Source organism: Pipistrellus kuhlii, unplaced genomic scaffold (assembly GCF_014108245.1).
Source record: "Pipistrellus kuhlii isolate mPipKuh1 unplaced genomic scaffold, mPipKuh1.p scaffold_m20_p_11, whole genome shotgun sequence".
Classification (NCBI taxonomy): Eukaryota; Metazoa; Chordata; class Mammalia; order Chiroptera; family Vespertilionidae; genus Pipistrellus; species Pipistrellus kuhlii.
Genome location: NW_023425416.1, coordinates 2690334 through 2711848, shown reverse-complemented (window position 1 = coordinate 2711848; position 21515 = coordinate 2690334). Strand labels below are relative to the sequence as shown.

The 21515-nt window shown below is 48.3% G+C and overlaps 1 protein-coding gene across 3 annotated transcripts in view; it reads right to left on the bottom strand.

Annotated features, from left to right (window-relative positions):
- EOGT (EGF domain specific O-linked N-acetylglucosamine transferase) overlaps positions 1-8098 on the bottom strand; it is a 34964-nt gene extending 26866 nt beyond the window's left edge. For all 3 annotated transcript variants that reach the window (XM_036430574.2, XM_036430575.2, XM_045578945.1), the window contains exons 1-3: positions 8011-8098; positions 2777-3005; positions 869-969 (exon numbers count right to left, since the gene is read on the bottom strand). In XM_036430574.2, the coding sequence (XP_036286467.1) occupies positions 869-969; positions 2777-2992 (317 nt within the window). In that variant the 5' untranslated portion in view covers positions 2993-3005; positions 8011-8098. The remainder of the gene's footprint in view (positions 1-868; positions 970-2776; positions 3006-8010) is intronic.
- Positions 8099-21515: the final 13417 nt, after the last annotated feature.

The following is a 21515-nucleotide window of genomic DNA, read 5'->3' as shown; positions in this document are numbered from 1 at the left end:
CTAGGGTAGGGGTGTCGAACTCAATCAGAGAAGGGGCCAAAATCTAAAATCCAGCCTAAATTGCGGGCCGAATGGTTTACTGAACAGTCATAAACTGTCATTGTGATGGAAACGCAGCGGAGTGCAGTGATGACAGCGCGGTGCGGGCCACATTGCAAGGCCTGGCGGGACGGATTTGGCCCGCGGGCCTTGTGTTTGACACATGTGTTCTAGGGACTGGAACGTAACACCTGCCAGCAATCTGACCCCATGCCCCCGGAGGACTGCGCGTGGCCCAGACACGTCTGAACCAGGTGCTCCCGGGAGGGAACACTGCCGCCCGGGACGCTGATCGCTGATGGAGTCACCGTCAGCAGGTGAGAGGATGCTCAGAAAATCACAGATGCAGCTCTAGCTGGCTAACCTTTTCCGCTGAGTTCCAAACCTTCACCTACACTTCTCTTCTCCTTGTAAAAGGGTTGGCTTGAGATGACAGGTAAGACCGTCTGTTTAGGGTACACAACCCGCAACCTTCTCTGATGGCAGGCCCTCTGAGAAAAGCACCCGTAAAGACTCAATCCTCACCTCTGCTTACTGGTTCTGGTGGTGACCGGCAGCACAAACACCGACTTTTCCAGTTTCAATTAACTTAACTTCCCCCTCCAGCATCGTGAGGAGAACATCAGTGTATCTTCCTGGTGTCTGCTGGGGGGAGTATTTCCTGTGACCTACACCGCGTCTCCCCCTGACAGAGGACATGACAGCTGTTCCTGGGGGTAGTGGAGTTGACCCTGTGACCATGTGAGCAAACGGATATCTAAAGGAGTGACTACCTAAAACCAAGAGCCTCGCTGGGAACGGGGAGGCATCACTCCATCGGGAAACTTACCATCCCATGTCCACGTAGGTGCAGACGGGGTAACTGAACCGGAACTCGGGCCTGCAGGATTCCTCATAGCCCCAGCAGAACTTCAGGTTTTCTAAGTGTTTCTAGAACATAAAACGTGTGTTGGATCTGATCAAATAATTAAATCAATACCCCCTTCCCTGGGAGACTGACCTTTAGGCCACTTCACAACGGACATCCCCTTTCGCTTAGACCACCCTCCTCGCTAAGACCTTTCTCCTTCCCTCTGGGCCTTCCCAGGATGCGGACGCGCCCAGAGAATTCTCCGGCCTGAAAGACCCACCGAGGTGCCTTTCCAGCCTCTGACTCCCAGCCCCTGGTGCTGGCGCCATGTGGGGACTCAGCCACCTGGTCCCCAGATGACCTAATAAATCCTAATTCTTTCCCCTGTTGGCCTCCTGCGTTCCCCCTTCCTTCAGTGACCCTGACAATATGCATTTATTTAGATGAGGCTGCCTTCTGACATTGAGAGAGGACTCTCAGAATTTTCCATGAAGAAACAAAGCATTAGAGGACTTTCACTTTTACTGTCCCTGAGGACCGGCTGCCTTAACTGCAATAAAAATTACAAGAGTAAACTCTGAGAACAGGAGTCTTAAGGTTCTTAACAACAATTACCTTTTAATTACCAGCCCCTCCCCCTGCTGGTTCCCTAACCACAAGTCTAGGCTTTACCTGGACTACCAAAGACCACTGGCACTGACATTTCTGGAAGCGGCTCCATGAATCAGCCTTCCTTTCCCCACGAGCAAACTGATTCTAAAAGCAGACCCTAGAAGTCACCTAAAGTGGAATTTCTGTCGCCAAAAGAATCAGCTACATTAACTGGATCAGCAACTTTGTTCATCCATCCAGACCGGCAGATCCCTCAAGACGTGGAGGCTATGCAGCCCCTGGGGCCACAGCAGCCGCTGGAGGCCAGAGAGCCCGCAGGCTCTCGCCGGCCCAGGGGCAGCGTGTGTGTGTGTGTGTGTGTGTGTGTGTGTGTGTGTGAATGTGTGTGTCTATGTGTGAGTAAATGTGTATGTGTGTGTGTGAGTGAATGTGTATGTGTGTGAGTGTGTGTGTGTGTGTGTGAATGTGTGTGTCTGTGTGTGAGTGAATGTGTGTGTGTATGTGTGTGTGTGTGTGAATGTGTGTGTCTATGTGTGAGTAAATGTGTATGTGTGTGTGTGAGTGAATGTGTATGTGTGTGTGTGTGTGTGTGTGTGTGAATGTGTGTGTCTGTGTGTGAGTGAATGTGTGTGTGTATGTGTGTGTGGGGGGGGGTGTGTGGTTCCCAGGCCTCCTGTCAGCGGGCTTCCTGTGCCAGCACCGTGGGAAAGGAAGTGCCCAGCTTTGATCTCTGGGGCCTCAGTAGCTGCCTTAAAGGGCTGCCATTTGGGGCCTTTCCAGCAGCTCTGCACCAGGACAGCCTCTACACCAAGCAGAGGTGTGATTAGGGGCAGAGGTGTGAATTGGGGCAGAGGTGTGATTAGGGGCAGAGGTGTGATTAGGGGCAGAGGTGTGATTAGGGGCAGAGGTGTGATTAGGGGCAGAGGTGTGATTATCGCAATGAAGTGCTGAAACAGACCCAGTGCAGCTGAAGGAAGAGGTGGCAAATTCCTTAGTTACTTGGAACGAGATATTCTTTTGTGCAAAAAATCTAATTTGACTCATCCCTGGAGTATACAAATAGGATTGGTTTCCTATTTACTAGTGATTTGGATTTTAAATCTCACTGCTGTGAGTGGGACATAGTTTTAAACAAAGTTTGGTCCTTATAAGCCTTATATGAAATACAATGACCAACTCACCTTACAACCCAAAGATAAAATGCTACCTTCAAGTTCAAGCTGTGAAGCAGAATTGGTAAGCCAGCCTTACAAGTAAACAAGGGAAAGAGCCTACCTTAAAAGGACAGTGTGGGTCCTTCCTGCAGAGGCTGGCCACATGCCCGCTGTTGTGCAAAAAGAAGGGGATGTGCTCCTCGGGCAGGCGGATGCTGGCGTAGTTGAACCCGGGCCCGCCCGGGGCGCCCTCGGCCCCGACCGGGGGCGAAGCCTCCTCAGGGCGGCTCAGCGGGAGGTCATGCAGCAACAGTCCAAAGACAAGCAGCATGGACATCGCAGCTCCACGCCTGGAGGTCAAATTGTAAACACAGCCCTCAAAACATGTCCTTCAACGATCTCGGAGAGGGCAAGCGCTCAGCATAATGACAATGAACTTGGCTACATCACTGCATAATGTTCCTCTATTCCATAAACACAGCATTTATGGTGCGCCTGTTCTGTGCCAGGCCCCGTGTCAGGAGCTGTTACGTTAAAACTTCTTAATTTCCGTGGCTGCAAATCTTTTCACTTGGTAAAAAACGTGTCTTTATGACAAGTCTTTATCTTTTTTACAAGTCTTTTTAAAAGTAAGGTTTCTTGAGCCAAAGAAGCTAGCCAAAATGAAGATGGGTCCTGGGGCACGGAGTCTGAACCCGCAGCAGCATGCAAGGAGATAAAGCATGTCTGTCCTCGGGGTTTGGCAAGCGTCATTACACACCCAGGAGGCAGGGGAAAAAGGAAAGGTCTGGAAGAATTTACAGGAGCCGCAGGCACAGCAGGGGCGGTGACGCAGAGAAACGCCAGCGCCCCTGGGCTGGCTGGGAGAAGCAGGGGTCCCTGGGATTGGATGGTGCCTGGCTGAAATAATCTGCAGAACATCCACCGGAAATTAACCCAAATCCCAACAGGTAAAACAAGAATGTGACTAGCACAGCCCGAAGCCACTCTCAGACTAACAGCTCTGTCTCTTTCTCTCGTTCTCCAGCTGCTGTAATTGAGAACATTTCAGAATATTTTTTTCTTATCAGAGCTAAAAATACAGGGGAGAACAAAGCAAGAAAACCTCTGCTCTCCTGGAGCTTGTAACCTAGAACAAAAGACATAAAATAAACACACACAAATGCAGATGATGGCAAGGGTTATGACTCAAGTAACCCCGGGGCCGGTGACCATTCGCAGGCTGTACAGTCTCTGTGACAACTACTCCACTGTGCCTTTGTCAGGAAAGCAGCAGAAGGAGGGGGGGTGTGGCTGTTCTAATAAAACTTTATTTACAAAAATGGGAGGAAGGCCTTAATATGACCCAGTTTGCTGATGCCTGAAATAAAAGTAATGTAATAGACAACATAGCATAATATAGTTAAGAACTTGGACTTTAAAACTGGACCAACTAGGTTTGAATCCAGATGCAGCTTCCTAAGCTGTATGACCTTGAGCAAGTTACTTAAGTTTTCTGTACCTCAGCTTTTCCATCTGTAAAATGTAAATTTTAATAAGCCTTCGTTATAAAGTTATGCGTTAAATATTGCTAAAGTGTTTAGATGTACCTGCTTAGTTAAATTTTGTATGTTTATTAAATAAATGTTTAGCCTGGCTGGCGTGGCTCAGTGGTTGAGCCTCGACCTATGAACCAGGAAGTCACAATTCAATGCCCAGTCAGAGCACATGCCTATGGTTGGGGGCTCAATCCCCGATCCCTGATCCCCCATGTGGGGCATTCAGGAGGCAGCCAGTCAATGATCCTCTCTCATCATTGATGTTTCTCTCTCTTCCGTTCTGAAATCAATAAAAACATATTTTTTTAAAAAATAAAATAAAACAAAACAAATGTTTAAAGCCATGTTGGATGGGTGCAGGATGCTCGATGCCGTCTGAGGAGGAGCAGGGACACAGGCAGAGAGACAGGTAAAGAAGCGCCGTGGCTCGGAGCCAGCGGGGCTGCTGAGTGAGATGATAAAACAGCCAGCGTGAGCCAGCACACCACGCGCCAGGGACTTGGCACCGACGACGCAGCAACAGCACGCAGCCGGGAACTGGATCCCTGCCCTTGAGGCGCTAACATGCTCCTGTGTGTACAACAAGCTCTGATGGCTGTAAGAGCTAAGACGTGGAAACTCCAGTGTGAAATCCAGGCAGTCTGCCTCCCGAGGCTCTCCCCGAGGCTCTTCTGGTCCTGCTCAGATAACGGTTACAGACCTCAGTGCACTTCCAGTTCTCCCCATCTGACTCTCTTGGACCAGATTTCCCTCTATATCACATGTGTCAAACACAAGGCCCGCGGGCCAAATCCGTCCCGCCAGGCCTTGCAATGTGGCCCGCACCGCGCTGTCATCACTGCACTCCGGTGCGTTTCCATCACAATGACAGTTTATGACTGTTCAGTAAACCATTCAGCCCGTGATTTAGGCTGGATTTTAGATTTTGGCCCCTTCTCTGATTGAGTTCGACACCCCTACTCTATATCACCTACCTATAATAACCTCTGGTCATCTATACTAATAAAAGCACCATGTGCTAATGAGACCAGGCAGCCGAACTCCCTTCTGGACAGCCTTCCGGATGACCACGCTATGACACCCACTGGTGCCAGGCCAGCCAAGGCAGGTGCGATGCGATTGGTCGGGAGCCCAGCCATCATCCCATGATTGCCAGGACACTGGCCAGCGGGGCGATCGATCAATCAGGGGGCTCCATGATCACCCCAAAGAGGGAGGTCCAGGCGGTGGCCTGGTGGTCTGTGGTGGGTGGGCAAGGCCTCCTTTTGCAGGTACAATCCATTGTGGAGCCCCAGCAGGGTGGGCAGGGCCTACCTCTTTGGGGCAATCGATAGATCACAGGGCTCCCAGACTGTGAGAGGGCACAGGCCGGGCTGAGGGATCCCCCACCTCAGTGCATAGATTTCATGTCCCAGCTCCCCCTACTCCTTCAGGACCGCACCGTGCACAAACTCGTGCAGCAGGCCTCTGGTAGACAATAATCACAGACAATGATCTTCCGGTTCACTTTAGTGGTATCTTTTCTCTATTTTAAAAAAGTGCTCTTTCCACAGGTGATCGAGCTGTATACACCTTAGCTGCTCCAGGCTATGTCTGCTGTCACCAGGGCACACTGGGAAACTCAGCTTTCAAAATCAGTGTTTGTTCACTGTGGGCGATGGGGGGGCGGGGGAGGGGGGAGAGGAAGAAGCTTTCAGAAGCAGACTGCTCTGCTCCATTAAGCCCCAACTTCCAGGGCCAGCAGGTCCCTCCGGACAGGGGGTCACCCCGGAGAGACCCTTTTCCTCTGGAGTGTAAACTCCCATGTTCTAGTAGGTGGAGCCAGTCTATACTGTGATCTGCTGTGAGGGTGATCTGAATTAATCTTTTTGGTTAGGACTTTTATCGAACAGGGAGTTGATTGCAAGTTTATAAAGTTTAAAAGTATAAATTAGCCCTTAGTATAAAAAAATCCAAAGATTGTGGGTTCGATTCTAAGTCAGGGCACATGCAGGCTTGATCCCCAGTAGGGGGCATGTGGAAGGCAGCTGATAAGTGTTTCACTCTCACATTGATGTTTCTTTCTCCTTCTCCATTCCTCTCTAAAAATCAATTTTAAAATCTTTACAAAAAGTACATTTAATAGTAATAGTATCGCCCAACTGGCATGGCTCAGCAATTGAGCATTGATCTATGAACCAGGAAGTCACCGGGATTCAATTCCCAGTCAGGGCATTTGCCCAGGTTGAGGGCTTGATCCCCAGTGTGAGGCATGCAGGAGGCAGCCGATCAAGGGTTCTCTCTCACTATTGATGTTTCTCTCCCTCTCCCTTCTTCTCTAAAATCAACAACAACAACAACAAAAATATATATATATATAATATATTTAAAAATAGTAATAGTATCTTATAATAAACATATTTAACACTTTAATCCTCAAAACTCCCCAGCAGCTGTTGTAATGTTTTATATATATAAAGCTGTCAGAAATGAAACATGTTACCTTAAAAAGATGCAGAAGTGGATTTTACTACCTGGTGATAATTCTGAGTCAATGGAAATAGTAAGAGAGAAAACAATTTGACGAGATAACCTGTAAGCCAAATGTCTGGCATTTAGTGAGCTAACTAACTAACAGGCCTGGTTGCTGGTGCTCTCTCTCTGCCTTAATGAAACCACACTCAGAGTTACAGGTACCAGCCTGGAGCTGGGCGGGAAGGAGATGCCCGCTGTGCGCAGGCAGCAGTGGTTGAGGCGGGTAAGCATTCCTGCAGCAAACAGCGTGCTGCTCTCAGCACAGTAACCCTCACTGAGTCCCACTGACTGGGCTGGGGCCTCCCTGCGAGAGGCCGGACGTCCTGCCCTTTGACTCATCCCCCCAGAATAAAGTCATTGTTGTGGCCAGTCCTCCTGCCCTTGGGTTATCCACGTGTATCGTCCTGGACTGGGCTCTAGCCGCGACTAAGCCCACGGATCCAATGCCTAGGTCAGGGGAAAATCAAAATCAGAGCAGAGCCTGGCTGGCAGAGGGCACACACCCACTTGCACGGGCTGGCGCCGGTGGCTGCGGGTGCAGGAGGCACACCCGGGGCTGGGAGGCCGGTGGGTGTGGAGTCCTCCCAGGCCCCGGGGAGGGGCGGGGGCCTCCCAGGCCATCGGAGCTCAGCAGCTGAGCCGCTTTTTCCCTCAGCAAAGCGGCGGCTCCCCCACCCCTGCACCCAGAGTGGTTTCCAAAGCCTGCAGGAGGCAAGGAGGCAAGAGAAAACGGAAAGCCCGAAAGTGAGAGGGAGCTCCGCGGCTGCCGGGGCCACGGGGAACACAGGGATGGGCAGCTCCAGGGCGCCGCGGACCGACCGCAGCTGCAGGCACCCGGACAGTGACCTGGGCGCCCCCCGCGGTGCCCGGACCCGGCGGCGGCCACCGGCGGGAGCGGCCCGGCTGCCGCGGAGGTGCCCGCGGAGGCGCCCGCGGAGGCGGCCGGGCGCCCAGGGGAACCGGCTGCGGAGCCCGCGAGCGCCCCTCCGCCACCCGCCGCGCTCGGTGCCACACCTGGACCCGCTGGCTGCCTCGGGGGCCCCGAGATCTGGCCGCACGCACCCCGCCCCGCACGCACCCCGCCCCGCACGCCGCACCCGCCGACCTGGTCCCGGCCCCGGAGCCACGCGGGCCGCCCGCACCGGAGGGGCCAGCGCCGGCGGGAGCTGCAGCCGGAGCCACGGAGCCGGGAGCCGGGAGCCGGGCGCGCGGGGAGGGAGGGGAGGGGACGGGAAGGGAAGGGAAGGGAAGGGAAGGGAGAGGAGGGGAAGGGGTGAAGGCGCCGCGGTCCGGGGAGACCCACCTGAGCCGGGATCTGGGCTCGGCCGCCGGAGAGGCCGCTGCTGGGGAGGAGGGAACCACAACCCGCTCGCGGCTCAGCGGAAGCCGCCGCGGGCCTGGGGGCGCCAGGGGGCGCCAGGGAGCCGCTCCGCCCGCCCGCGGGGTGGGGAGGGGGGAGAGGCAGAGGGGGAGGCGGGGCAGCGGGGGGGGGGAGGGGATTCCGCACGGGGAGGCGGGGCCGCGGTCACACACACACACACACACACACACACACACACACACACACACACACACCCCGCGCTCCTGGGCAGGGCAGGGCAGGGCAGCGCAGGGCGCCTGGCCCGAGGCGGGTCCTGCTGTTCCCTGAGTGAGGACCAGCGGCGCCCTGGCTCTCAGCTGGGCGCTTTCTGGGGTGACACTGTTTCGGGGTCACTCACACTGTGTGTAGTGCACTCGCCTCTCTCCCCATCAGAAAACTCGCCAAGTTCAACTGCTACTCTGTGGAGGTTAATTTTTCTCATTCGGTTATCTTATGATTACCTGTTTTTTGTATCATGTTTTGCACCCCCATCTGCCACCCGGTATGGAGCACGCTGGAGGTGATCCGTACTGACAACACTGGAGCGGATGGCGGATGCTCGGAGGCTGACACAAAGTAACCGTAAGCTCAGACACAGAAAGGCGCAGTGTTAAGTGACAGGATCAGGAGCAAGCACAGCAGTTTATTTCTGTGTGGGCAGCCCGTGTTAGACGGATGGCGTCTGACCGGACCTGGGTTTGGCAACCTCTTAACTTGGAATCTGGGTAAGAAGAAAATCAGAGCCAAGACTCAAATAAGAGAAACATTTATTTGGTAAATCACAGAGGGGGAGAAGGAGTCGCTAGAAGAGATGGGCTGAGGAAGCCAGTTACTGAGATGCAGGAAGGGCCTTGGAACTCGGGAATGAGGGAGGTGGTGGTCAGGCGCCTGCTGGGGGAAGGGGAGAGGGGGAGAGGGGGAGAGGGAGGTGCAGGGTCCCTGTGCTCCTGGGAGGCAGAGGCCCTGAGCCCTCCATCCTAGGGTTTTAAGGGTGAGATTTTAGGGGAGGTCCCAGGGGAAGATCTCAATGGCATATTCAGCAGCTTTTCAGGGTCTGGGTCTCCACTGATAAATGGGCCCGAGCCTGGAGAGGGGTTGTTATTTAATGCAGCTGGTCCTGAGGTCAGCCATGGGGTCACTGTCCGGTTTGGCTGCTTTCCTGAGCCTGGAGCTGACATATAACTGAGGCCTAAGTGTTATCTCCAGGGAGGAGAGGTCAGGGGTGGGGGCATGGCCAGCAAACGCTAGGGGAGGAAGGGTCACCTGAGGGCGAGGTCCCACCCACCACTGCCCTTTGCCAGGCGCCCAGGGCTTTCTCCCTGGTGCCCCGTACCTGCCCGTTGTTCCTGCTCTGCTCATGTCCAATTGCCTGCCACATCTCCAAAGGTTTACCTGCTCTTAAAATAAGTTCCTAGGTGCTACAAGTTCCCTTAATAACCTGCAAAATTAGGAATGTTATCTGGATTTTTTTCAAATAACACAAAAACACATGGTATTTGACATGCGCCAGTAATGGTTCGGAATCATTTTACAGTATTAACTCGTTTACTCTTCATGTAAAGGACTTGGCCTATTTCACACTTTGCCTACCCCATACCAATAAGGACAGTAATTTCTTTTTAGTATTTTATTGATTTCAGAGAGGAAGGGAGAGGGAGCAATAGAAACATCAATGATGAGAATCATTAATTAGTGGCCTCCTGCACGCCCTACACTGGGGATCGAACCTGCAACCGGGACCTCCTGGGTCACAGGTTGATGCTCAACGCCTGAGCCACGCTTGCCAGGCAGGATAGTAATTTTTGAAAATGCTTTTCTGAGCTTACTTGCCTTTTGTTGTGTACAGGAAGTGTAGCTTTTCTGTTAGTATATTCAAATGAATTGCAGTCATTTAAAATTATTTTTTAACAAGCTGGTTTGCCACAATAAAGATATCCTATATAATAAAGCTAATATGTAAATCAACCGAACAGCAGTGACTGATCACTATGATGTGCACTGACCAGTAGGGCGCAAACTCAATGCAGGAGCTGACCCTGGTGGTCAGTGCGCCCCCACGGGGGAGTGCCACTCAGCCAGAAGCCGGGCTCATGGCTGGTGAGTGTAGTGAGTGTAGCGGCTGTGGCAGGAGCCTCTCCCGCCCCTTTGGCAGCGCCAAGGAGGGACTGCTGGCCAGTTGGACATCCCCCCAGCAGGCGTCTTCAAACTACGGCCCGTGGGCCACATGCGGCCCGCAGAGGAGTCTGATCCGGCCCGCCAGGTTTTTTGGGCAGTGAGCGCAGCCAAGGTGTTACAGTAGGAATTAGTAGTTCATATAGTCCGGCCCTCCAGCTCTCTGAGGGACCGTGATCTGGCCCCCACTTTAAAAAGTTTGAGGACCCCTGCCCCAAGGGCTCCCAGACTGCGAGAGGGTGCAGGCCCAGCTGAGGGCCCCCCATTCCCCTGGGTGCATGAATCTCATGCACTGGGCCTCTAATATATATATAGCTCTAGTCAGTTTGGCTCAATAGATAGAGCATCAGCCTGTGGACTAAAGGGTCCTGGGTTCAATTCCGGTCAAGGGCACATGCCTGGGTTGTGGGCTTGGTCCCCAATGGGGAGCGTGCAGGAGGCAGCCGATCATTGATTCTCTCTCATCATTGATGTTTCTCTCTCTCTCTCTCTCTCTCTCTCTCTCTCTCTCTCTCTCTCTCTCTCTCTCTCTCCCTTCCTCTCTGAAATTAACAAAAATAAAAAATAAATGAAGCCGATAATGGCATCAATTTCAAAAATACTGATTTAAAGATTAAGTGCAGGTATACAATCCTTTTTCAAATTCTTTGGGATCATATGTGTTCCTGAATTTTGTATGGAATAGGGTATATGCAAACCATGTACTAACCAACCCCTCAGTGTGCCCTGGGTCAGCAACAAATGAACACAGACAGACAGCAGTCTGGCAGCTACCAGAGGGGAAGGCAGTGGTGTTGAAGCATCCATCTTATATAAAAACTGCCGTTGGAAATGTTTACTCTATTTGGCTTCTGTAAATGCTTGCTTGCTTAAATAATAAGGAAAATATGACTGCTTCACTTCAGAGAGGCCATTCAACCTTCCTCTGACAAAATGATCAGTGCTGGCGCCAGGCCAGGCCCTTGGTTGAGGTCTCAAGGCCCCAGCATGTAGGGGCTCTTTAAGAACTTGCAAAAGGGGCCAGAAACACCCCATATTTGGGAGACGAAGAAGGTAAAATTCCTCCATGTTGGGGCCCAGAATTGGAGAGACATTTTCCTCTGGACCCGCGTGTAATAAATGTAACTCCATCTCTCCAAGTACTGCTTGGTTCTTCTCCAGTTTGCTGCAACAATGAGAGGATGAAGAGGCCAAACGTGTCAACTATATGGTAATGGGAAGAGATTAAACTTCAAGTTGAGTACACAGATGATTATTATAATGATGTACACCTGAAACTTATGTTAACCAATGTTATCCCAACTAATTCAATTAAAAAAAACACCAATGCACAGGCCTCACTCAGGGCAAAGATAACCCCTTTGCTAAGAAATCTATAGGCGGGTTTTGCTGCTGGTGGCTGGCGGCCCAGGGTAGTGTCCGGGCCCGTGCTGGGCTGCTGCAGGCCGCTTTTGCAGCGGGCGGCGGCCCAGGGTGGTGTCACGGGCCGGGATGGGCTGCTGGAGGCGGGTTGGCAGCTGGCTGGGGCCCAAGGTGGTGTCCCGGGCCCGGGCTGGGATGCTGGAGATGGGTTGGTGGCTGGTGGGGGCCCTGGGTGGTGTCCCGGGCCCGGGTAGTGTGCTGGAGGTGGGTTGGCAGAAGGCCGGAGCCCAGGGTGTCCCTTGACCAACAGTCTCATCTCTGTGACTAGGCATTCACTGATGATAATGGTTAAAAGGGAAGCAATGGATAAATCATTCTCTAACACAAAGTACATAATAGATGAATTAAAAACGAAAAACTCATTCTTTCTATTAATTTGTGATGATTTATATCACAAAACAGATAGCAATGTTTGTATTTGTTTTTCCATGCATGAAGCAAACTAAGTCAGTTCATGGATATTATAACTATAACAGCCAATTCAATAGTGAATTGGGAAGAAAGGATATTTTTTTTAAAACGCCCTTGACCAGGCCGAATCCGGTTTGGCTCAGTCGATAGACTTGTAGGGGTGTCGAACTCAATCAGAGAAGGGGCCAAAATCTAAAATCCAGCCTAAATCACGGGCCGAATGGTTTACTGAACAATCATAAACTGTCATTGTGATGGAAACGCAGCGGAGTGCAGTGATGACAGCGCGGTGCGGGCCACATTGCAAGGCCTGGCGGGACGGATTTGGCCCGAGGGCCTTGTGTTTGACACATGTGCCGGGCGGATAGAGCATCACCCTGAGGACTAAAGGGTCCCAGGTTGGATTTTGGTCAAGGGGATGTGCCTTGGTTGCAGGCACATCCCCAGTGGAGGGCATGCAGGAGGCAGCTGATGGATGACTCTCTCATTGATGTTTCCAACTATCTCTCTTCCTTCCTCTCTGTAAAAAGTCAATAATGTATTTAAAAAACAAAACACTTCAATTTTATGTGGATCAACCTTATAATAACCTCATAAAACAGGTGCACAGTTCATCGCCATTTGATAGGCAGTCAAGGAATAAGCTTATGGTCACGATGGGATTAAGCCACAGAGCCAGGATTGGACCTCGGCAGCCTGACCCAAACCCCGTGTTCCTCAGTGTCGTTCTATGTGTAAACATCACAAATACAGACATCCCACGAGTGCCCACTCTGTCTCTGCACACTTCACATGGGACCAGGAACCGAGGCTGACCGAGACTAGAATTGGGATGGACTATTGGTTCTCTGAGCAAACAAGGATGCAGTGGCTCTCCTAGTAGAATAAGCATTGACGTCGTTCTCACTCGGGCAGGGAAATGCTTGCTAATTTTCACCTACCTCTTCAATGCCTCCTCACAAAAAGGTGGGAGGAGGAGAAGCACGCACAATCTGGCCAGCGGCGATTTTTACCTCTCGCTTTTATGATGATGCAGGCATCCTTGGTGGGAAGATAGTTCATCGGAGGATACATTGGCTGTGAGAGAAACATAATCATGTAAGTATATATATTTTAAATCAGAATCTCCATGGTAGTGTAGTTGTTTCATTCATTTCCAGGGCCATTCATTGGTTTCTACAAAAAAACCCACTTTTTTGGCCTTACCTGTGCCAATGCTTAATGACTTTAAGAACATACCAATAAATCAACTCTTTGTCTGTAATCTACCAGAACATGGTATCTATGTGATCAAATATAACTTTTAAAGATAATGCCAATGTTGCCGAAACCGGTTTGGCTCAGTGGTAGAGTGTCAGTCTGCAGACTGAAAGGTTCCAGGTTCGATTCTGGTCAAGGACATGTACCTTGGTTGCAGGCACATCCCCAGTGGGGGGTGTGCAAGAGGCAGCTGGTCGATGTTTCTCTCTCATCGACGTTTCTAGCTCTCTATCTCTCTCCCTTCCTCTCTGTAAAAAATCAATAAAATATATTTTAAAAAAATAAATAAAGATAATGCCAATGTAAGCGGTTTAACCGTTAATGAGATATACAATATAACTGACTGCATTCTTCGGGCTGTACTTTCCATCCTGGGTGCTGTCACTTCAAGACGTCTCCCTCTATCGGTTATGAGCCCGTGGAAGACTTCCACTCAGCCCTCACTCCCAGAACCAGGGCGGTGTGCATGTCTTGTACACTCACCTTGTCAGCTTCTTACATGTGAAGTGGACTTACCAGGGAGACACTGTGAGAGCAACATTTCAAGAGAACAGAACGGAGGGGGCCCTACCGGAAAACCAGCTCTTTTTCCTCAAGGATGTGCCCCCGAGAAGGTCTCAGTTAAAGCTAGGGGAACACAGAACAACGGTCAGTGCATGGGTGGCTGCTCACCATGAGTTCCTCAGGGAGCTCTGCTTGCTGTGGACAAGGGGCCATGGTATAGGGAGGGGGCTGGGTACCAAGTATGGATGAGCCACTGCTGGGTGGTGGTAATGGGTGGAAAGATGCCAAGGAAGAAGAGAAGTAAAGATATGAGTTGAGAAATCCTTTTTATTAATGTGTTTTTTATTGATTTCAGAGAGGAAGGGAGAGGGAGAGGGAGAGATAGAAACATCAATGATAAGAGAGAATCATTGGTTGGCTTCCCCCTGTTCGCCCCCCATTGGGGATGGAGCATGCAACCAGAGCATGTGCTTTGACCGGGAAGGGAGCCCTGACCTCCTGGTTCACAGATGGACGCTCATCCACAGAGCTACACCAGCTGGGCTGAAAAGTCTTGTGATAGGTATTTCCTTACACATAGGAAATGGAACGTTATTAAAAGTGCATCAAGTTCGTGATGGAATTCCTACAGTACCTTCCTCACATTGGTCCATAGGGTAGACCTGGACGGTTCACCAGTAGAAATGCTTATGGACAGACTGGATATCGTTTTCATCTGGAGCTTTTCCTGTAGGAAAACCCACTGGGAGAGATGGTGAGAAAGGCATTCACACCACACAGAGCTATGGAAACCTTGCTGGTGAGAGGCCAGAGGAAAAGCACAAATCATTGTCAGTTAGCACCTGTTACTTAAGGGGTTCCCAGAAGTGCCATCTGAGTTAGCGTTGGACTTCAGAAACATCATGGAGTTTTGTGTGCCATGAGTGAGTGAGGGACAAACACTTTATTTAGATGAGACCATTGAGAAGGCAGTGGAGCATAATAACATAGACTATGGGTGCTGGTGTCTCAGGATCTGTGTTCCAATCCCACACAGAAGCCACAAGAACCTGGGAACGTCATGTTGGCTCATTGTCCTCCGTTTTCTTCACTCTCATGAGGTAAGGTTCTTCATTCCGAGATTTGTCAGCACACAACTAGCAATGTCTCCAGCTAAACACTCAGCACAGAGAGTGGCCATCAGGACCAGCTAGATATCCCCCACGCCCATGTGACAGAGCATCCCAGCCTCCAGTGTGACATCACGATGCACCATTGGGCACAGCTGCTGCGGCTCAGAGCCAGAGTCTCACATCATGAAGGCCAGAGGCACCCAGTGTTCCTCTCCATCTTTGAGGACAAGATGGATTGAAAAATGACACAACCCCCCAATGCAGTCAATCATGAGAATTTCAGGTTGAGAAAAAATAAAGCAGACCCATTCATTCTCCCACACAAGCGAGTCTCAGACAATTATTGCCCCCCAGAAATCTAAAGATTCCACTTCCAGCAGCCATGGGCACAAAGGACCCACCACTTCGTCTTTGTCCGATAACAGTAGTTTCACAAAGACCAATGACTTTTTTTATTTTTTAAATCCTCACCTGAGGATATTTTTCCATTTTTCCATTTTAGAGAGCATGGGAGAGAGAGGGAAAGACAATAGCCATGTGAGAGAAACATATGAATTGTTTGCCTCCTGCAGGTGCCCTGACCCGGCCAGGGAGTAGCCTGCAACCAAGGTCCATGCCTTTGACTGAAATTGAATCTGGGACCCTTTGGTCCACAGGCCTAGACTCTATCCACTGAGCCAACCCAGCTAGCTCTGGGCTAGACCAATGACTTTTAAGCTTTTTATCTCAAAGAACGGCCAGTTCTGTCTCCTCTGTTTCCTGTCGCCCAAACCGATTTCCCAGGACTCCAGACCCTTCCCTGAGCATGAGCCCTGTGCTTCCCCTCTCAGCCTGCCAGTCTTCTGTGTAAGAGGGACCCCACTCTCTCCTGCGGCGGCCCCAACCACTTCCACGGTGAACAGGCCCTTGTTGGGGGCTTGCTATATGCCAGGCGGGTTTTCAGGTGCAAGGATCCAATAGTGAACTACCGTATTTTTCTGCGTATAAGACGACTTTGAAACGAAAAAAGTCAACCGAAAACCAGGAGTCGTCTTATACACCGCGTATATCCTGAAAAATGTTTCAATATGCCACTAAACAAATTTTCCAACTCAATCCCTCACCAATTACTGCAAGGCTGCTCGGACCGCCTCTCTAACTCAGCCAATCCAAGCAGGCTTTTTATGCATGAAAATTATACATGTTCTGTACCCGAAGCTACACTGTGTACTAGTAAAAAGCCTGCTCAGATTGGCCAGAGTCAGAGAGGTGGTCTATTATAACCTTTGAACCTTTGCTTGTTGTGATTGGCTCACCGTGGTACATACAATTGCAGCACAGGAACGTTCTGTGTAGCCAAAGCTGCTGTATCAGGACACATACAGTGAGTTAAAAGGTACCATAATAGAACATTCTCTGTGTAGCTGAAGTTACAGTACTGTATAACCCCGGCCTAAAAGATTAGTGGGTGTACAACAAATGGCTGGTAGAAAAGAACCCATCATGGCTCCAGCAAGAAGAAGGAAATTTGAAGCCAGTTTCAAACTGAAAGTTGTAAACTTTGCCAAGGAACACAATAACTGTGCTGCGGCAAGACAATATGGAGTAACAGAAAAGATGGTCCGAGACTGGAAAGCAAATGAAGATGCATTAAAGAGTATGCCAAGGAGTAAGTGTGCATTAAGAAGAGGCACCCCTATTGGCCAGAACTTGAAAAGCATGTAGTAGACGTGGTTCTTGAGCATCATCAAAATGGTTATATTCACAAAAGGAGGAAACATGCGTGCGCCACAATTGGATGTTTTGTGTAACTTTGTCATAAAAGCCTGGAATGATATTACTGAAGAAACAGTAATCAGGTCTTTCAAGAAGTGTGGCAAATCAGCCAAGATCGGTTTGGCTCAATGGATAGAGCGTTGGCTTGGGGACTGAAGGGTCCCGGGTTCGATTCCGGTCAAGGGCATGTGCCTTGGTTGTGGGCATATCCCCAGTAGGGGGTGTGCAAGAGGCAGCTGATCGATGACTCTCTCTCATCGATGTTTCTAACTCTCTATCTCTCTCCCTTCCTCTCTGTACAAAAATCAATAAAATATATTTAAAAAAAAAAAAAAGAAGTGTGGCATATCAAATTCTTTGGACGGTATGGAGGATGACTTCTTGTGGCAAGATGAAGGGGAAGCCGAAGCTGAAGCCACACCATCTGATTCAGAATTTGATCCATATGATGACTGTCTTACAAATGGATCAAATTCCGAATTTGATGAACTTATGGTGTCAGAAGAAGAACATGATGAGGATTTTGAAGGATTTTAAGCTCACAATGCTCCTCTGCCTAGAAAAACCTCTTATCATCCCAGTCAGTCACAAACAAGCGTTTTCTGCAAGTTCTTCATGTAATTTTCTTTCCAGATGATGCCATCATTGTAAATGTTCCCTTTTGGATTTCTTGTTTCTCAGTCAAGTTCATGGCATTGCCATTTGTGAAGAGACCTTCCATTTATCGTATCAATGTACGGTATATGTTCGAAAAATGTCATTCATTAAAAATTTAATTAAAAAAAGAATTGGTATGTATGGGAGGGGGGAATGTTAAAATATGTACACAGATAATAATTTAATAAATAATTGAGAATCTCATCTGCCTTCCTCCTCACATCTAAATAAAATGCCAAGAACAACAGAACCCATATAATCTGCATCTCACTTTCCACTCTGTTCTCTTTACCATGATGCAGTTAAGATCCTTCTTATCTGTTACTGGGATAATGAAGTAGCTTTCTAATCGTTATCAGCACATTGAATCTACAGGATGCTGCCCACAGAGACTTCCTAACACCTTGCTTCTATCACATCCATCTATTTGCTAGAAAATCAGCAATATCCTAAAAAGAAAGTCAAACCTGAGTTCTCTATTCAGACATTTCCCATCACCTTGCAATATTGTTGGGACCAACAAATTTTTAGTCAAATTAAACAGCCCATCTCACCCTGAAAATTCTCTGTGTATTCCTACCTATACCTCTTTCTTGACAATAAAAACCTTTTACTTCTGGAAAAAAAAAAAAAAAAAAAAAAAAAATTTAATAAATAAAAAATAGAAAAAATATTTTTTAAAAAAAGAATTGGTGTTGCCTCGGAAGTGGGGGATAGTCTTATACAGCAAATATAGGCCTAAACCTATGTTTTAACTGTAAAATTAGGGGGTCGTTTTATATGCCGGAAAATACGGTAGACAATGTCCTACAGAGAATGGATTTGTGGGAATTGAGTACTTTAAAAAAAAAAAAAAAGAAGAAGAAAGAGTGGAAAGCATGATTTTATTGAAATGTTTTAGTGCAGTGTTGGAGGAACTTAAAATCTTATATTCTAAACCAGTGGTCAGCAAACTCATTAGTCAACAGAGCCAAATATCAACAGTATGACGATTGAAATGTCTTTGGAGAGCCAAATTTATTAAACTTACACTTCTTCTAACACCACTTTCTTCAAGATAGACTCGCCCAGGCCTTGGTATTTTGTGGGAGAACCACTCTCAAGGGGCCAAAGAGCCGCATGTGGCTCGAGAGCCGCAGTTTGCCGACAACTGCTTTGGGGGGTTTACGAATCAGATGTGCAAAGTCAGAGGAGTTCCTTATTGTGAAACACAAGCACTTAGATCTCACAACTTTAGAAGACTCAGCCCTAGCAGGTTTGGCTCAGTGGCTAGAGCGTGGGCCTGCGGACTGAAGGGTCCTGGGTTCCATTCAGGTCAAGGGCACGTGCCCCCCGGTTGCTGGCTCGATATTCCCAATATGGGGCGTGCCAGAGGCATCAATAACATTCTCTCATTATTTATGTTTCTCAATAAAATATATTTTGAAAAAAGATTCAGACACTGCTCAAGTTCAGGATTTAAAATTCCTAGGCCATTGTTCTTTCTATAACAAGCAATTCACCTGAAGCCAAACCCCACTTTTAATGAATCAGGTAAAGGTGTCAGCAATGTTGTTGGTGAATGCCCGCCCACACTCAGAGGTCACAAACACGCACAGGGTGGTTCTCTGGTCATAATCAGGTCCTGACACGGTCACGGGCTGTGTGTGCAAAGAAGACGGACCCCAGCTTCCTAGAGGAGGCGGCTTATCTATGGAAAGTCTTGTATTCTCAGACCCGTGAATCAACATCACCACGTAGTATTTCATCCGCCCAAATAGGAGTTTTTCTACAATATAATGAGACAGGTCACCACCAGCCATAGAAAAAAGCACTTGAAGGGTGAGAATGGAAACAGCCAGGCGTTATTTTAAGACATCTTTAAGGGAGACCCCTTTTTTCTTTTTTTTGCAATGTAAAATGATTTTTTTAAATAAATCTTTATTGTTCATATTATTACAGATGTTCCTCTTCCCCCACCCCCTCTGTTGCTCCCCTTCACCAGGTCCCCACCCCACCCTCTGCCCTTTCCCCACCCATCATTGTCCACATCCATAGGTGCACAGTTTATGTTCAGTCTCTTCCCACACCCCCCTCTACCCTTTTCCCCCGAGAATTGTCAGTTCACTCCCCTTCCATACCTCTGATTCCATTATATTCACCAGTTAATATTGTTCATCAGATTTTTTTTTATTTTTTTGGTTTTTAGATTCACTTCTTGATAGTTACATATTTGTTGTTCATAGTTTTTATCTTTATTTACTTTCTCTTCCGAAAGAACCCCCTTCAGCAATTCATATAATTCTGGTTTGGTGGTGATGAACTCCTTTAGCTTTTTTTTATTGGTGAAGCTCTTTATCTGGCCTTCGATTCTGAGTGATAGCTTTGCTGGGTAGATTATTTTTGGCTGTAGGTTCTTGCTATTCATCACCTTGAATATTTCTTGCCATTCCCGTCTGGCCTGCATGGTTTCTGTTGAGAAATCAGCTGACAATCGTATATGTGCTCCTTTATAGGTAACTACCTGCTTTGCTCTTGCTGCTTTTAATATTCTCTCTTTGTCTTTTGCTCTTGGAATTTTAATTATGATTTGTTGTGGTGTGGTCTTCTTTGGATTCCTTTTGTTTGGAATTCTGTGAGCTTCCTGGACTTGTAAGTCTAATTCCTTCACCAGGTGGGGGAAGTTTTCTGTCACTATTTCTTTCAGTATGTTTTTGATATCTTGCTCTTTCTCATCTTCTGACCCCCCCATAATTCTGATGTTGGTTTGCTTGAAGTTGTCCCAGAGGTTTCTTACATTATCTTCAACTTTCTGGATTCTTTTGTCTTCTTGCTTCTGCAGAGGAATGTCTTCTGGTTCCTTATGTTCCAAATCTTTGACTTGATTCTTGTGATCTTCCATTCTATTTTTAGGACTCTGTATAATATTTTTTATTTCAGACAATGTATTCTTTATTTCTTGTTGATCCCTTATTATTTCTTGTTGATCCCTTATTATTTCTTATTGATCCCTTTTCATCTCCTCATAGGTCTTATCGACCTTTTCTAGGAAATTCTTGAAAAACCTTTAAGCATGGTTTTGAACGCTATATCCAGATTCTTCTTTTCCTCCATTTCGTTTGTGATCTGTTTCCTTGTCTTGGCATTTTCACAGCTTCCCTGAGTTAGTAGGGTGGCTTTGTGTGCTAAGGTGTCCTATATGGTTCAGTGAGTCAGCCTCCCAGTTACCTGAGGTGGACAGTCTTGGTGTAGCCCTTTGTGGGCTGTGTGTACATTTTTTGTTAAGCCTTGCTTGTTGTTGGTATCACTGGGAAGCATTGCTCTCCAAGCCAATTGGCTATGAGGATCAGAAGTCTAGAGGAAATATTTTAATATTGCTATTTGCACTTTCTCTATAATAGAAGTCAGAGATGAAAGAAAATTAGTAAAATGTATATGAAAACCTTCCTCCTGTCAGAGTTGGGGGCACGCCACAGGACCCAGAGTCAAGACCAGCCCACATGCACCTCAAAATCACGTGAGACCCAGACCCGACCAGCCCCACCTCCCCTACCAACTGAGCTGGATCCAGACCTGGCCAGTCCCACCCTTGTCTAGTTCCTGCCGGGCAGGGGGCATAGCCTCAGGTCCCCTGGCCTGGCACCAGGATGGGGGGTGTGGCCTGCGGTCCCCCAGCCCAGACTGGGGCAGGGGGCATGCCTTGAGGTTCTCCATCAAGACCCACCAGGTGAAGGACACAGCCTGAGATCCACTGTCAAGCCCCACAGGGGCAGGGAAGGGCATAGCCTCAGGTCCCTGCTGATTGCTTGTTAAGGCTCCTTATGGGAACTTGGCCTCCGCTGTGGGTGCAGCCATCTTTGTGACAGAGTGATGGTCAATTAGCATATTCCCTCTTTATTAGATAGGATTATTTCATTTAAAATTAAAATGTTTATATCAATTTGCTTAAATAATACTTTCAGCCCTTTACAAAATTTTGTAATTTAAAATTGAATAATTTTTAAAATAAAAATGAAAAATTTCTGTACCATAGTACAAATGTATACATACTAAACAAACAGAAGTAAAACAAGATAAAGTATCCCAAGTCATTTTGTTTTCTTATGGCTACTTTTTAAAAATATATATATATTATTGATTTTGTACAGAGAGGAAGGGAGATAGTTAGAAACATCG